General features: G+C 49.4%; 7 protein-coding genes across 7 annotated transcripts; 1 reads left to right on the forward strand and 6 right to left on the reverse strand.

Annotated features, from left to right (window-relative positions):
• Nucleotides 1-739: 739 nt before the first annotated feature.
• Nucleotides 740-3,275, reverse strand: FMAN_01149 (putative oligosaccharyltransferase; the record flags this gene model as incomplete). Its single annotated transcript, XM_041831509.1, has 5 exons — nt 740-1,010; nt 1,064-2,207; nt 2,261-2,935; nt 2,994-3,017; nt 3,140-3,275. The coding sequence occupies 5 exons, from the start codon at nt 3,273-3,275 to the stop codon at nt 740-742; spliced, it is 2,250 nt and encodes a 749-aa protein (XP_041676485.1).
• Nucleotides 3,276-4,140: 865 nt separating this feature from the next.
• On the reverse strand, nt 4,141-4,659 carry FMAN_01150 (uncharacterized protein; the record flags this gene model as incomplete). The annotated part of the gene is made up of 3 exons (XM_041831520.1): nt 4,141-4,214; nt 4,325-4,502; nt 4,639-4,659. 3 exons carry the CDS (start codon nt 4,657-4,659, stop codon nt 4,141-4,143), a joined length of 273 nt encoding a protein of 90 aa, XP_041676486.1.
• Nucleotides 4,660-5,344: 685 nt separating this feature from the next.
• FMAN_01151 (uncharacterized protein) lies at nt 5,345-7,481 on the forward strand (the record flags this gene model as incomplete). The annotated part of the gene is made up of 2 exons (XM_041831531.1): nt 5,345-5,467; nt 5,526-7,481. 2 exons carry the CDS (start codon nt 5,345-5,347, stop codon nt 7,479-7,481), a joined length of 2,079 nt encoding a protein of 692 aa, XP_041676487.1.
• A 623-nt stretch (nt 7,482-8,104) lies between these two features.
• On the reverse strand, nt 8,105-9,197 carry FMAN_01152 (putative pyridoxine 4-dehydrogenase; the record flags this gene model as incomplete). Its single annotated transcript, XM_041831542.1, has 3 exons — nt 8,105-8,470; nt 8,522-9,093; nt 9,146-9,197. 3 exons carry the CDS (start codon nt 9,195-9,197, stop codon nt 8,105-8,107), a joined length of 990 nt encoding a protein of 329 aa, XP_041676488.1.
• Nucleotides 9,198-9,758: 561 nt separating this feature from the next.
• Nucleotides 9,759-10,706, reverse strand: FMAN_01153 (uncharacterized protein; the record flags this gene model as incomplete). The annotated part of the gene is made up of 1 exon (XM_041831553.1): nt 9,759-10,706. One exon carries the CDS (start codon nt 10,704-10,706, stop codon nt 9,759-9,761), a length of 948 nt encoding a protein of 315 aa, XP_041676489.1.
• A 350-nt stretch (nt 10,707-11,056) lies between these two features.
• FMAN_01154 (related to PAC2-involved in the stabilization of microtubles) lies at nt 11,057-12,910 on the reverse strand (the record flags this gene model as incomplete). The annotated part of the gene is made up of 3 exons (XM_041831564.1): nt 11,057-12,203; nt 12,251-12,653; nt 12,739-12,910. 3 exons carry the CDS (start codon nt 12,908-12,910, stop codon nt 11,057-11,059), a joined length of 1,722 nt encoding a protein of 573 aa, XP_041676490.1.
• Nucleotides 12,911-14,011: 1,101 nt separating this feature from the next.
• On the reverse strand, nt 14,012-15,337 carry FMAN_01155 (uncharacterized protein; the record flags this gene model as incomplete). Its single annotated transcript, XM_041831575.1, has 1 exon — nt 14,012-15,337. The coding sequence occupies one exon, from the start codon at nt 15,335-15,337 to the stop codon at nt 14,012-14,014; it is 1,326 nt and encodes a 441-aa protein (XP_041676491.1).
• Between the last annotated feature and the right edge of the window lie 1,464 nt (nt 15,338-16,801).

The raw sequence follows: 16,801 nt of genomic DNA on the forward strand, positions 1-16,801 counted from the left end.
AAAAGGAGACAGTGAAAGAAAATATTAGCTTGATGCCCCTGTCTGCCTAATATTCGACCGACGAAGGAACTTACTGACTCCCGTCACATAGGGCGCTTCTGATGATTTTGCTCTAGAAGACTATGCTAACACGCATGATTTCTGCTCAAAACCTACAAGGCAAAAGGGGTGTTGCTCCTGCACGGTTATCTTCGAGGGGGTTCCTAAAATGTCAAGACAGCAGCGTAAGCACCAGAGAATAACAGATATCTGCCAAGGAAAAGAGGAAGATGACCTTGATTGAGTATGAAGAAGAGAGAACATATGAAGATGGGACAGGTCATCCCCCTCTCTTGTATACGGACTTCTGTTCGGGCATGCCGACAAAGTCACCAACTTCGTTATCAACATCAGCAATCAATCTTGTCGTTGTATTCAGGCGTTTTCAAGCTGGCAAACGACAGCGCCCTTGTTTCCCCTCTTCTCTTTCCTTAGCTTTATCAAGCAAACAAGCCAAAGCCTTTAATGCCACTCTTTGTCACCGCTGATAGACCATTGACATGACAGATGGCAGCAAACACACTGAACATCATCCACGAGTTGCTTCAACGGTACTCAAATGAGACAGCGAAATCTCTTTTCCAACCAAATCTTACACTGATATACATGTTGAATTCAATTTTGTCTAAATACGAGCTAAACCGGGAACCTGTATCCTTTCTTCCTAGGCTCCAGCACCAAAAGCTCGTTCTCCATCTAATCAATCCACACGGAGAACGCGGGCACCTCGCTTTTGGACCGCCTTCTTCTTCTTCTGCCCACGGCTAAAGGCACCCGCTTCAAAATGATCACGGCCAACGTTGTCAAGATCTTTGACCTTGTAAATACGGATGAGCCAATTCTCACTGGTAAAGGCTTCTTCCAGTACATCGAGTGTGGGGCTTGTATCGGGCATTTTAACACCCCGGACCCGATCAACAATCTTTCCAGGGGAGTTCGTTTTGTTAAAGTTGTGGTAAGACATCTTGTACCTGAAAGTAACCTGTTAGCATGGTGAACAATCGCTGCGCGGAAGTTTACTTACATCAAGCTGTTCTTCATGGTCTCGGTAGCACCGGCATCAACTCTGTATTCGCCGCGTTCGGTGAAGAAGTTGCGCTCCTTGACCTCATCGGGCCAGATGCCTTCCGCAATACGAACCATCCAGAGGAACTTGTTGATATCATCTCCGGAGTAGCCAAGGACGCCACCAAAGACGACGAGGACATAGTCAACCTCGTGCTGGCGCATGATGGGATAGCTGACCTCTTCGCGAGAACTCATGGCCTTTCCAACAGTAGCGATGTGGGTGTTGTTCCAGGTGTTGTTGTCAACAAGCGTTGGTCGGTCAGCCATACCACCAATCTGATAACCATAGTCCCACCATGACATGATCTTGGCGTCTTTGCCAGTGTTCTGTCGGAGCCACTGATAGGCCTCCCGATAGTCATCAATGATGACCGGGCTGCCGTCCATGCGCCGACTGGACAGGACAACAGAGGGTGCTGAGTAGGCGTTGGAGGTGACCCATGTACAGTGTGTAACAAACATGACCAGGTAGATGGCCATGCCAGCAACAACCGTAATCTTGGACAAAGTAGTGTAAACACCGACCTCGGGCTTTGCGGTCGCTCGAAGTGCACCCTTGGCCTTCTTGGATCCATCAGCGGCCTCTCCTTGTGCAGCTTGGGTGGGCTCAGGCTGATTGACCCGCAGATAGGTGTCGAGGAGCTGAGAGGCAGCCATGGCAGCGGCAACACACACAACAGGTGTCAGTGTGAGCATAAGACGGACCATAACACCAGCAAAGTAGCTTGCAAACAGAGCATAGACAACAATGAATACATGCTCATCCGCGAGGTTCTGGAAACACATATAAACACCGGCAGGGAAGAGCCAAATGAGGAAGTTAAGATCAAAGAAAAAGGAGGGCCATGCGGTAGGCTGATGCTCAGAGACTGAAGCGATGATGGGAATGTGAATCTTGGCATAGCCGGTGTCGAATAACGAATAGAATCGACCGCCCCAGGGCGCGATGTATCCAAATGAGGTCAAAAGAATGAGGCCAGCGAGACCGATGAAGAAGGTCGCGACACCAGCGGCAACTACGATGGTTGTGATTTGTCGTCCAGGGATAACAGACTTGACGTAAACAATGAATGCAATCACCTGAAGAAGGCCAAAAACACCTACACGATAATGTTAGTACCATGGGTCGCAACGAATGTTTGTGTATACACACCAAGCGCGGGCATGTGCTCATTGGTCTTGACACAAAGGAAGCCGACGAAAGGCACCTGGAAACTAGCCATGGTACCAATAGCGTACCACGTCGTGTAGCTGATATAGAGGCGATCGCTGTATCGACCCATGCAAATAAGAACGAAGGCATGGACGGGCAGTAGACATGTAATGAAAGCATATCCACCCCACGACGCAACCATGTATGCGTACGATAGTGCGCAAAGAGCACCCCACAGCATCGAGCCCAGCTTCAAGGCCTTAACCCAGAGGTAGAATGTGAGAACAAGAAGGAAAATGGCGATGGCCTCGTTATCGTAGCTACCGGCCACGGATCGAGAGATGTAACCCGGTGCAATGCCCATGAAAACTGCGGCAAGAAGACCAGCGGAAGAAGAGGTGGTCATCTCATTGGTAAGTAGGTAGGTAGCATAGGCTGTCAGTCCAGAGAAGGCCGGGGCCAGAAGGACACAAATGTTTCGAATATCGACAGGAACCGTAAGGGCGCGGAGAGCGTGGTAGATGACGCCGCTTGTCACCATCAGACCAGGATAGAGGGTGCCTCCGGTAACCCGCCCAAGAGGATGCCATGTCCTGTCATCGAACCAATCCCAAAACTTGTAAAATCCATTGGCGACGAGGTATTTTGTCGCGCGGAAGTTGAACCACGGGTCGACTGTCTTAGAGGTTAGCTCGCCATGATGGAGCAATCTGTTAGTATGAGCAAGACTGACATTCGTGAATAATACTTTCGAAGCCTACGCCGGACGTGTCAGCAAAAGATGCATTCCTAATAGAAGAGGACCCCCTGTACTCTGGAGACAGAAAAGCCAGAGCAGGAATTGAGGGCATTCGCCCATCATGGGAAGAGAGCACTTACGTATAACAGAAAAAAGGCGACTGGACACAGCTGCGCCAGCGATCAAGAGAAGAATGATGACTCTTAGTAGAGTCCTAGTGTTTTGTCCGTTCACTCCGGCGAGGACGTCTTCGGTCTTTGCCGTCTTTACCGCCATGATGGGCTGCGATTGTCGACGATATTTGACCCTGGAGTTGATGCAACTTGCAGAAGCCGAAACCCAAGATGATATTCAACTCCACCAGAAGGACAGCTTGGAGCTTTCCTACTGAGACGGGGGAAGCTACAGGAGGTGAATGTGGGACCCACCCCGACCTAGGTACGTATCCTTTACGCGGCCGTGCATCCACTCAAAACTTCAGCAAGGTAAGGAAGGTGGTACCTACTAAGGTAAGCTACTGACCTAGGTACCTACGGCCGTAGGGTGCTGAGCCACAGTTTATCCGGCGAAGCTCTAGGATAGTTATCAAGAAGACGATGATGATCAGGTCATTCTACGTCAATTTCGATGAATTTCACTAGGATAGCATACAATGTAGGTGAAGTTACCCAAGCTCATCTACATGTCATTTCACTGGTCACAGAAACTGCCTCGAGCACCAGAGTCGCTTATCGTCGTTCACTTGCTTTTTCCTGTAAAACTAAACATACATACATCCGTACCTGATACACATCATCATATAAGCCCGCAGAGAAACTTACCAGCTTTCCCGCTCAAAGTCTCCCATTGCATGCCCAAGTGTTACAAGCCCTAGCCAAAACCATTGACGTTTTTCTTGTCGTCTAAAGTAGATATATTGTACACCTGTACACAGAGTTAAACAGGGACCTAAGGAAACATCTATGCAGGGCCGCCATGTATATCCTAAATCATACACCGAGTCTGGTTCGAGGCTCGGATTATGCCTCGGCAGGACCTGTTTCCCTACGGTTGGTCAACCTTTTCGCCGAAACCTCCCATTGCTTCCATCCTCTCCCTTCTCATATCTTGCGTTGCGTTTCCCCGCGCCGGTATTACATATTTAAGGGTTCTCCTTCTGCACCTTCAACAGCAGCTTCTCGAGATCAAACTTGGGGTCTGAGGGGTCGGTGATAACTGTATGCACGATTAGTTTTGAGGTCTCGACAGGTTGTGTGTCTCGCATGTGCAATATGCCGCGGCCAATTGCTAGGAGTGCTTTTAGAGCGAAACTGGGTCTGACGTACCAGAGTCGCCAGATGTTGGGTTGTTCTTCTTAGCAAACTCAGCCTTGGCCTGCTGGATAAGCTTCTCCTTCTTCTCGTACTCGTGCTGCGCATGCTCGGCCTTTTGCGAGGCAGTAATCGCTCGCTGGTGGGTGAAACCGTAAAAGATACCTAGGCCAAGGGCGGACCACCGCAAAACCTGTAAATGACTCAATTAGTCCTCAAGTCCATGAGCTATCCAATTCTGCCGCTCGAATGATCGTATTCCCTGACGTCGTCGATTGCTCGGGGTTGGGACACGGTCGAGCGGCCGAATCGGGGAGGATAACACGCACGTTCACTCCGGTCGAAGCCATTGGGAATTAGAGTCGCAAAAAAGGGCGAACGGGACGAAGAGCGAAAGGATCGGTATTGACGATAGTCGGCGGTCGACAATGGCTTGTCAATGGGCCCAGTCGGAGTGGCTCGAGGGGATTAGATGCGTCGGCTTGAGGTGAAGGATTGAAAAGTCGTCGGGAAAAGTCGCAGTTTTTCCATTCGCTGCCAAAGAGAGCCAACCGCTGGCGGCTGGGAGCTCGGACAAGCTGGAGCCAGTAGCCAGTGAGCCGGCCAATGTGATCACGTGCTCGTCCTCATCTCCCAGATCAATTCGCTGTGGAGTTGAACAGCGATACGTACCGCCTTCAATTCCAGTAGCATTCTTCAGATTTCAGGCTTGTGCAGGGGGGTTATGGGGGTTGCAAGTGCCTGAGTTGTTGCTCGCGCATGGATGGATTCAATTGGACCCAATCACAAGCTCATACCTTGGAGCATTTCATAACTTGATCGCTCCAAACACGCAACAAAGAACTTACAGTACAGTCGCCTCATTTTGTCGCGAAGGACAACTTTTTATTTCTTGCGATTTTTTCGTCGCTTATCTGTTTTGCGAGACTTAATTTATCATCGTTCATCGCCTTGTCGCGTTATATCCTCCCAAACCCAGTCTCATAGCTCTCAACATATTGTTCAGTCTCGCAATGCGACTGTGGAACGTCCGCAATGCAACAACGTCGAGATGAAATTCTAGCGAAGAAGGCGAAGCTTGCTGAGCTCAAGCGCCAGAGAGAGCTTCGGGCAAGCCAAGCAACAGCAAGTCGCTCCAACATAGGAACCTCAAGCGACGTTGGTCCCCTGATACCCTACCGCCTTTAAGCCCATCGTTGACGTTTCTCAACCATAGTTGATATCGCCAACTCCTGGAAGAGCAGATAACCGCCGCGAGATCGAAACTCTTATAAACAGTCTCGTCGGTGACAGTAGACCCGGCTCGACTGTCACGGGAGGACCTGGCTCTCCGGCTCCTCGTGGTAGCCGCCCAAACAGTGTCCTCAGCGCCGGCGAAATCAGCAACGAACCCTCCGAAGTCACGACCACTAGCCACGTTCAAGTTCCCGCGCAACCGCCGCCTAGTCTTAGCACTGTTCCCCTCCTGACCGTTTTCGAATGCCCGCCGTCGCCAGTAAAGGAGGTCTTCTCATACAGCAAAGGTGTCCAGACTACAGAGGAGTGGACCACACCTACCAGAACCAGGGCTCAGTCTCTCATATCTGAAGCCGAAGATGTTCCCGCCGTAACTTCAACGCCCAGCAAGAGGCTGAGCAGGAGAGAGCGAGATCGAGAAGAGGAACTCCGACAAAAGATCAGAGAAGAGGTGGAGGAGGAATTGAGAGCGACAAAGGAGTTTCTGAGCGACGGTGTGCTTCCTTCCGGCTCGGGTTTGAATTACCCTTCCAGGAATCTCACCGCCGAAGAGCTAGACGCTGTCGCCCACTCTGATGAATTCGTTGACTTCCTGGATAAGTCGACAAAGGTGATCGAGAGAGCTCTCGACCAGGAGACATATGACATTCTGACAGACTACGCTTTACAAGGCCAGGATAACGATGATGAAGACGAAGATAGTGGTAACACAGGCGGCAAGGGGCGGCACAGGATAAAAGAAGTGGTCCAGTTCTTTGACGAGCGGTGGTCTAAGAAGCGCATGATCAGCGGAATTGATTTCTCGCCAAAGTTCAGCGAGCTTGTCCTCGCGTCATACACCAAAAACCCGACAGCTCCCCATGAACCTGACGGATTGGTTCAGGTGTGGAACATGCACATGCAGGATCGCCCTGAATACGTTTTCACTGCGCAGTCAGATGTCTTGACTGCTAAGTTTTCTCCTTACCACAATAACTTGATTATCGGTGGTTCGTATAGTGGTCAGGTGTTGCTGTGGGATACGAGAGCAAAGGCGGCTCCGGTTCAAAAGACCCCCCTTACGGGCTACGGTCATGCCCACCCTATCTACTCTGTTGATATTGTTGGTACTCAGAACGCCAACAATATCATTTCTTGTTCCACTGATGGTGTGGTCTGTGGCTGGACAATGGACGTCTTTGCTCAGCCTCAGGAACTTCTTGAACTCAAGAACCCTAGCCAGGCCAAGGTGGCTGTTGAAGATGTGAGCCCAACGTGCCTTTCTTTCCCAGCTACAGATCCTACATTCTTCCTCGTTGGCAGTGAGGAGGGCACCATCTTCCCTTGCCACCGATACGACCGTGCCGGTGCCAAGGCTGGTGTTGATAAGAAGATCAGCTACAAGGGACATACCGCCCCTGTCATGTCTGTGGATTTCCATCCTGCTAGGGGGCCGGTGGATTTGGGCGACCTGGTCATATCGTCGTCGCTCGATTGGAGTGTTAAGCTTTGGAAGGTTCGAGCACCTGCGGCGACATCTACAATCGGCTCTGGCGATGGCACCATCTCGCCCCTAATTGACTTTGTGCGTGAGGACGTCGTCTACGACGCCAAGTGGTCGCCCGTCAAGCCGAACATATTTGCATTGGTCGATGGTGCTGGATGGCTGGAGCTTTGGGACATTGCAGTCGAGACGGAAGAGCCTGTGTCCAAGATTTCGCCCAGCTCTCGAAAGGATGGCAGAACTATGCTTTCGAAGAGTCTGAACAAGGTTGCATGGGAGCCCAACGATGGAAAGCGCCTTGCGACTGGTGGCATCGATGGCTCTCTCACAGTATTCGAGGTTGCCAGTGGTCTTGGTGGCAAGGATGGCCCAAAGAACGAGGACTGGGCGAATGTGAAGAAGCTTGTAAACCGACTGGAGGCAGTCGGTTCAAATGGTGCATTGATAGTTTAATTAGTGATCTCCATTGGATGGAGTATTGGCAGCATAGTGGCGTGCGTTCTTGTGTTGCGAGGTAGCTGAGAGACGAATTTATTGATATACCCAAGGTTTTTTTTATGTTTCATTCTTTCTTTTCTCCGATGATTTAATTCAATATATTGATCTCTACGAATCACTATCCCCAGTTACAGGCCCTTGCTGTTATCTCCCGTCGAGACCCGGGCAGGAGTACGGTGTCACGTGTTGTCTCCACATGAACAATATCTTCATTTTATCGTGGAGCAGAAGCTCAGCCTCAGCTTTAAAAACCCTTAGCTCTCTACCTAGGTAGTTGAGAGACTCTGCGCAACGATGAGCAGTCATCTGAAGACTTTATCTTCCCTCTAGGAGTCCATCACTACAACTAGGTGCTACGAAAGACAATAGATACAGTATGGTAAGCCACAGTTCTTTTGCAACACTCATTCAATTTTTCATGATGGCATTCATTTTTATGAATTCTGCAATTCTGAATGTCCTTTTGGTTTTGGACAACACGTGGACACTTTACAGCTGAATAGTAACCTTGCTACTCATTGTTTCTCATTTCTGTCTTGAAACCGTGTTCTGACTCAATCACAGACTTTGCCACACAGTTAGGCCTCCATTGGCACGCCTTCAGGATACCGCCCGCCAGAAACCTCAAATGCGTAGGCTATATCCTCAAGAGTCTTCATCTCTTCCTCCGAAAGCGGGAAGTACTGGGCGTTCTCCTCGACTCGAGGTGTTGTGGTTGCGCCAGGGGTGGGAATGATGGTAGCCATTCCCTTGCGGCTGTTTAGTCCTCTAACCCAGTTGATGGCAAGCTGTGCAGATGTGATTCCCTTCTTCTCTGCTACCGCCTTGACTTGGTCAACAAGCTTGAGGTTGTGCTGGAAGGATTCTGGCTGAAAACGCGGGAATCCGCTGGCAATGCCCTGGCCCTGGAATTGAGAGCTGTCGGCAAAGCGGCCTGTCAACATCTGTAGTGACTGTTAGATCTATGTTCTTTAGGTTTGAATAGGCGAACTTACGCCGCGTCCAATAGGCGCGTAGGCCATGATAGGAATATTGTGCTTAGCACACGTAGCAGCAACGCCGTTCTTGAGGATGTCGGGGCTGAACAGACTGCATTCGACCTCGACGAGAGCGACCTTGACATGCTTGACGGCTTCTTCGATAGTCTCGGCACTGCATTCCGACAGAGCAATGCCACCGACCTTGCCGGTATCAACATATTCCTTCTGAATGACATTGAGGGTTTCTGCAAAGGGCACTTTGTGGTCCCGTCTTGATGGCGCGAAGATATCAAGTTTCTTGACACCGCCCAGTTGATTGAGCACATTGTCAATAGACCTTCGCACATTCTCAGGAGATCCATCAAGTTGAAACGTATCAGGGTTGTAAGTGCCCTTCATGGCGATGGTGATCTTTTCAGCATCTTGTGGGAATTTTGTGAAGTATGCCTTGATGAGAGTCATGCTGTTGTACTCTGGAGGTCCGTAAAATTCAGCGCCGCTCCAGAGGTTGCAGCCATTGGCGAAGGCTGTGTGCATAGCGTCAAGAGCCTGATCCAAAGGAGTTGGTTTCGGACGCCAAGTGAAGCCTTCAAAGTTATCAGTCTGGTTGTTTTAATTAAGTGGAACGACCGAACATACCCATAAGGCCGTAGCCGAGAGGGCCGACATGCCTTCCCAGAACTTCGGGCATATTTGGTGTTTATGGATGTGTATATGGATATGTGTTTGAGTATTTAATCCAAGCTAGAAGAACTATGTGGGTGGGCTTGGTGATATCGAGTTGAGAGAGGAGCTGTGAGACTCCAGCAATCAATGAGGAAGGGTATGAAGGTACTTATACATCAGAAGGAAAATGAATGCATCTAACTCCAAGTTCTATGCGACTATCTCGGTTGATTATTCACCCTCTATCTGACCCATAATGGTGTTGTTCGCCACACCCGTTCATCGGGATTGCAGCTTCAAAATGCTACATAAATCCGAAAATGGATCTGACTAAACTTAGGTCCAGTGCTTATCCCGTAACGCGATGCCCCGTGAGAGCCCGAAGCCAACAGATCGGAGCTTGCTCTTTACGGAATTGCGTGCCGTCGAGTAGTCCCTGATGGAGATAAAATATTGGCTAGTGCTGTTAATCCGATTTGATGCGAAGTAGGTCAGGGAGGTAGTTATCTGGAGGAACCAAGTATACGCAGCAATGGAAGCTGTCTCCTAGTGCTGATACCCTCAAATATTGTGGTCATCATTCTCGTTAATCAAGGTTAATCAATATTCCCTCCTCTCCTCCTCTCTTCGGCTCAGGTTTGACCACTTCCCCCTCGATGTCTTCTTCGTCTTCATACTCATACTCAGCTTCGGATTCCTCTTCAAGGTCTGCGGAGTGCACATCTCGACGCTGAGCAAGAATCCGGGTTCGCTGCTTTCTTCTGAGGATATTCGCAATCCTCCTCGCAGTTCGTCGACCATACGGAGCATCGGCTGCACGAAGTGCTTGGGGGGACATTGGCATCAATCCCTGTGCTTGAAGCCACCAATCAGGGAATCCAGTCAGACCAACCTCTCCGAGACCCTCTGCAGTGACGGGCATTACATGTTCATAGTGGCAGTCTCGGCCCCATTTGCAGACGCCGTGGTGGCACCAGTGTCGACAGGGTGTGGGCAGTTGAGATGACGGTGCCGTAGTGTTGGTTGGAATTTGCGGTGTCTCTTTGAGGGACGTAGGCCTGAGGTGGGCTGGCTGCTGTTGGTTGGCAGGATTGTGGCGACTAGACGAGAGGCCTTGTGCTGGCTTTAGCTTGTAAATCTGAGAATTGAGCTGAGTTGTAGTTGGAGTTGGTTTCGGTTTCTCATAGTAGTTGTGAGAAGATGATGCACCCACTGGGCAAGGACCAGGCTGACATTCAGTGGCCCGCTCCTCTGAAGCGTCCGATTCACCACTAGTTGAAGCTCCATCCCTAGTAATGGGAGCGAATCGAAGCTTGTAAGTATCCAGCTCAGCATGAATAACCCCCAAATTCCCCATGTCTCTAGTCTCATCTGGGGACAAACTTCGAGGGGCGCCGATGACTTCGATCCACTCTGGAAGAAGGTCTGCCGGGATAAGAGGGACAGCAGTTGCAGGCTGAGAAATAACTTGGCCGTTGGGTGTGATTTGCTCTGCCCCTGGTCTGACCAGAAAGAACTGTGGTTTGATTCCCATGTTGGCTGGCGAGTGATGTGTGGTCAAGGAACAGGAGAAAGGTGAAGAAGCAAGTTGTAGGCGTGAAATATGATGGAAGCAGAATTCTGAAGGTCAGATCCTGAGGGGCTCTCTTTATATAATTTGCGCGTACAGTTTGTCAGTTCCCTGTTGTCTCATGGACCTCCGTTTGCTGTGACACAAGTGAGGACGGACAAAGGCTCAGATGCAAACCAAGAAGGCTTTGTCACACCCAGGGGAGACAAATAAACTTTATACCTATATCCTAAGTGACAAAAAGCTTATTGATCCTTCATCATAGTCATTTTTGACCCCATCATTTGATATCTTGCTCCATGCAGCACACTCATTTATCGAGCCTCCACACGCATCTTGACATCCAAACCATCTACGCAGTAACCCAGTTGTCTAGGTCCATCTTTGAGTTCCACTTCTCTTTTGACCCATCGTCCAGGTTTGCCTGCAGTATCCTCCTCAGCAGCATGTGTGTCAATTCCTTTGCGTTCCCTCTCCTCTTCGGCATCCTCCTCGTCGCTGCTATCGCCCTCTTGATCGTCAAAGCCAGCTACAGGGTCCCATTCTCCTGTTTCCCAGATAAGCCCCAGTCTGAGAGGCGACAGGCCAAACAGTTTTCCAGCGATGCCTTTTACGGCATAGATATCGTACGACTTGGGGATCTTCTTCACTTTTTCCTCGCCATTTTGAAGACGGAAAGCAACGGTAACTAGACGTGCCTCCAGGAAAGCAGGGTTGACCTCTGATTGACGAACAATGTTTGGCTCGCCGTAGATTTTGCAAAGGTCGAAATAGCGAGGGTGGTTTGCCAGGACTTCTTGTTCGGCGTCCTCTGGTGCAGCCGCGAGCTGTTTTGCAATCCGCGAAAGATAGAACATCTCGGCGTTACTTCTATCAGCCGGCGTGATCTGGCTGAAATTGAGGGACTTTAGTGACCCAAGACGGGCGACAGTAAACATGTGTGACTCCTCCGAAGACGATGCTTTGGCATCAGCGTCCACAGCGTCGTAGAAGGGGTTGTGGCCAATTCGCAACCCAACTAGACCAGGGAAATGTTTGGGAAGCTGGTTCACAAATTCCCAGGATTGAATTTTGTTATAGGAGACGTCGAGATACTGGACAGTATCTGAGAAGATCGGTCCTTCTGTACCTTCAGGGGCAATTGTCGAAATGTTGTTCCCCTTGAGGTGGACGTTGCGAAGTGATCTGAGTGTTGCAAGGGTGCTGATGTCCACAAACGAAGTGAATTCGTTGATTTCGAGGTTGATAGATGTCAAAGTGGACGAAAGATTGCCATAGTCTAAAGCAGGGAGAGATTGAAATTGGTTTGATCCAGCATCAAGAGCAGCCAAAGATGGAGACTTTGTTGCAATGTGGCAAACTTCCTCCCAGCTCAGCAAGGTTTCCTCGAGCGACAGCTCTTTGACGCTGTTTACAGCATCGCTTACTTGATCGTATAAAACATTCTGGAATCGATTCCCACTATAACTAGGTCAGCGACTTGTTTGCCTATGGCCAGAGGGTCATACTTGAGGGTCAGGTGCTGGAGGTTTGGTAGCTCACGACAAATTTCAAACACGGGGTCAAGCCGCTCAAACAAATTGCGACTGAGGTCCAACTGCGTAATCTTGGGACACGTCTTTGCAATGACTCCCTCGCTCTCGTCGTCTGCTCTGGCACTGGAAACCTGGAGGTCCTCGAGAATCACCACAGTGAGCTCGCCGATATTGGCTTGCTTACGGCGGATCTTCTCAAACCCCACCTCCTCAGCACGCTTTCCGAAGAACACAATCTCTTCTGCAGCCCTTCTGCCATCTGGAAGCGTGTATTCAGAGGCATATTTGTGGTTGACGGCTGCTAGAAAGTGACGCGGCGGGTCAGCTGGCCGTGAAGGGCGCACAAATGAGGCAGCAGTGGGGAATTTAGATCTGCCTTGAGAGAGTCAGTCAGTTATCAAATACACACAAGCAGATAAATACATGGAGCGGATGATGTGTCTGGTCTGGTCTGGTCTTACAGGTAAAGTAACGAATGCCTTTGTGACATCCGTCGTGTTTGCCACGGGCTGAGTCGTCCCATTCTACGCCGAGCCACGTCCCTGTTGTGCCTGAGACTTCACCGACGAATCTCACCGTGCAGAGAGCGCCATCGTATGAGATACGTTGGCCAACGTAATTCGCCGTTGCCATTTTTTCCGTTTCAGGTAGTTTCTCGCTATATCACAAAGATGGGCTTTTGATGCTCACATTGAGGAGGTTGAAGATGGGAACTACTAGGATAAGAGGATCCTTCAAGGCACCAGAATTTTTGAGGTAACGATACAATAGCTGTAGCCTCAAACAACACCAAAATATTGAAATCGAGTAATGATTTTCACATGTGATCAGAACATCATTAGACTTGTTGCTAAGGGGATTTCATACTATTGGGTAATTAAATCAATTGTATATTCGGTATGGCTATTGATTCTATGTCTCCAGGAGAGCTTGAATCGTAAGTCAGAGAATCAATCGCATGATGCTCCTCATAACTCACCGGCCGTACGGTTTCAAATGATCAAGATACATACATATATGTGATAATCGCTCCTCATAAAACTGCTCTGCTCAATCGTGTGATTGTCACAAGCTTCCTAGGCAAGTAGGTCGTATTCATGATTTTTTTGCATATGGGATATCTCGCCACAGGGTAACTTCATCAATGCTTTGCCCATCCACTTTTCAACGTCTCCTCATCTCACCGCTAGCATCAACACTCATCGTAAACCAATAGCTTAGACTACAATGTCGTCCTCTTCCATTGAATGCCAGCATCGCTGTGCCCAAATGTTCTCAATGGCATTGTTTCTGCAAGATATATCTACTCGCACAAATCTTCTCGACCCGCAACGTCCAGCTGCACAACCTCAACCGTCTCAGAAAGTCTTCCCTACACCAAGACAACCACCTGATCCATCGATACAACAAACGAGCCAGCTACCAGACAGAACAATCTGAGAAGAGTCGACGAACTGCATACTATCGAAGTTCATAGGCATTTCAAAGAAACTGGTATGATTACAGCTCAGCAATATAACATTTATCAACCAATTTGTTTATGACGAATATCACGCATTTGTTCAATATAGTCCACAGGCTAATTGTTCACTCAAGGAAATCAATTGGTAACAAGCTAGTTACAGTTTCAGACTAAATCCAGCCTTTGCTGGTTATACAGGTGTAGAGAGTGTCGGTCATCAAATTCAATGCCCAATCAGTTCATTTGGCATTCTGGTATCGTTTCGCTCAAAATCAATTCGCTCGGCCAATTCTTCCCTTGGCCTGGTCACATTCCTCCAAAAATCGGTAGATACCTTCAAGGCCTTCATAGTCTTCCGACGGTCCAGCTATTGAAGAGCTGTCGGGAGGTGACATCGTCTCGTACCCCTCGGTCTCAGCCAACCACGGACTATTTATCATTTCGTCCAGATATGACTGCTGAACAAAGTATTCCTCGTCTAGAGTCGAGATTTCGTCAGTTTCGTAGCCCTCGAGTGATCGGACTGATACGCCGGGGGTCAAGGCCGACTTCATGCCATCAGGAGCGAACGGGAAACGGAGGGCAACCGGAACACCGACTGCATGATCAAAATCGGCATCTTGGCCCACCACACCGCGCTGAATACCAATGTCATCGCAAAGTCGCTCAATGGTCTCAGCGTCAACGCCTGGAAAGCGGACTCGAAGAACATTATGCTTCTCTAATAAGACTGGGAGGTCACCCAGCACTGCAAGCCTGCGGAGGTCGGCATTGATGGCCGTGAGGTCTTGCAATGCTCGTCCAAAGTCAGAGGACAAAACGTCGAGGAAACCCTCAGTGTTGAGGGAAGCGCCGCCAGCGGCGGCCTCAGCCTTGAAACCAGAGGTCTCGGAGGCAAAGGGAATAGCCGCAGCGAGAGGGCTCAGAGCTGTGACGGTAGGGCTGAGCTGGAAGTCGATGAAAGAGCCGGGAGCGGAGTGGGAAAAGGCGGAGAGCTTGTGCATCGCCTGATCTTCGACTGGTGACACAGCACGATACTGTCGCTCGCCTCGAGGTCCAAGACCATCGTAGCGGAGCTTTTGGCCGGAGAGGAAGAACGCTCTCATGGCTTGGGAGACGTTCTGCACAACCTGGGCCGGAGCTGCCGGAGTATGCGAGAAGTACCGAGCACTGCCTCCGAGGCTGTATCCGCCAGCACTGCGAGGAAAAGCACCACCGGTCAGATTCGGTCGAAGAGCATTGGCAAAAGGAGCTCGGCCGGAGAACTGGGCAACACGTCGAGATGTGTTCGAAGTCGGGAGCTTGGATCGATCGAACCGGGCAGCCTTGGGCTCGGAGCTAACGAATCTCCTAATGACTCGGTTGACATTTTGAGCTGCAGAGCTCGAGAACCATCTAGTATGGCGCTTCTGCTGTCGGAGCACAGCAACGGGGTGAATTGGTTGACGAGCAACTCTGGCGGTTCTGAGTGTAAGCTGGGATTGCAGGGGCCGCGTCATGAAGACGAGCTTGGTCCGAACCACATTTGTGGTTTTGGCCACAGCGACTTTAAGAAGCCGTCGGGCCATCGGACCCAACAGCGCCTCTAAAGACGCCATAGTGAGGTTTTTTATTGTTTCCAATCCAACGGTGTTGGAAAGTGAGGTGCGTAAGCTGAAGTACAACGCATTGAGCTCGGGCGGTATGAGGGCCTTTATGGCGGTGATAATTCGCCACAGCATGCGCCACACGGTATGGACCGGGTGGCAGATTGCGGGGTTCATCTAGCACGAAACAAGGTTAGTGCGATTGTACAGTCAGCAATTCTGACCTCCACCAACAATAAATTTTCTTGTCTTCGATTTTCCTTCGCTCAAACCTCTCCCTCTTCATTCCCCAAGGTCTGGCTCGCGCACACGATGCGAAGGCGTTGTTAATTCTGCGCGATCATGACCTTGGATTTCTTACAGGTAAGAATCTTTCCCTCTCCCTGCTTTATTTTCTGCTTCACATGATGAACATCATACACGAACAATCCAAATCAGACCAGCACAATGGTGATATAGCAATCTCTAGAATTACACTGAGAAGGCTTTGGACCTCAGAACCGGCAGGACGTTTTTGTCGCAAACCTCTTACTGACCAGTCACTAGTTTTGTTTGTTTACTTGCTAGCCATACAATGGACGCGTCTCCCGATCGAGCGCGTCATCTCTTGCTATAAACTAAAAGGTTGGTACATATTTTTGTTTTTCCCCTCAAACCCTCTCCGAGTGATGATCAAAACGACACCTTAGGGATTCCTCATTCTTAATATACTATGTGGATACTGTTGTTATAAGTTTCAGCCTTGTCTGACAGGAGATGACAATGCCTCTTTGCTTGCACCGTTTTCTACTGATGCAATTGCTAACTCGCGCTTGTCAATAGGTAAATTTCTTCTTCCTCTCAAGCGCTCTCAGCCACTTTATGATGAAGATTTGAACGAACGGGCGGACATAAATGAGTACTGCTGCCTCCCGCCCTAGAAAAGCAAGGACGTACAAATCCTTGTGGTGGGTGTGTAGTGGGACCTCTTGTTGATACTTCGTCACCTGATCGTGGCTCCTGTGGAAATGGATTCTTGTCGATATCTGGTTAAAGAACTGGTGACTGACTTTTGAGGACCTAGGTACCTAAACAAAGAATTCTTACTCTTGCACATACATCCCTTTCGTGATGAGTTGTTTTTTTAGTATTCACACTGTTTGACTCTTGGTCTTCGGACCTTGGGATATGAACACAACATCAACATCTGATTGATTGGTATGCTTCCGATGCTCTAGCAATACGCGATTCCATGGCTAACCTGTCTAGATTTGTTCTTGCGCTTTTGTTGCCAACCTCCATGACGGCGGACGCTAACTCCGTCATAGGTATACAATAGACATTCTAGTGTTATGAATGGTAAGATAGTATTTTCCTTGCGCATATCTGCACACCCCTGCCATATGATGACTCAGCTATTATTAGCTCTATCCGAGTTCATCGTGACGAACAACCTTTTCACCTTGGAGAACTGATATGGTTTCCTTGACACATGCT

The sequence above is a fragment of the Fusarium mangiferae genome, assembly GCF_900044065.1.
Source record: "Fusarium mangiferae strain MRC7560 genome assembly, contig: FMAN_scaffold001, whole genome shotgun sequence".
NCBI classification, from domain to species: domain Eukaryota; kingdom Fungi; phylum Ascomycota; class Sordariomycetes; order Hypocreales; family Nectriaceae; genus Fusarium; species Fusarium mangiferae.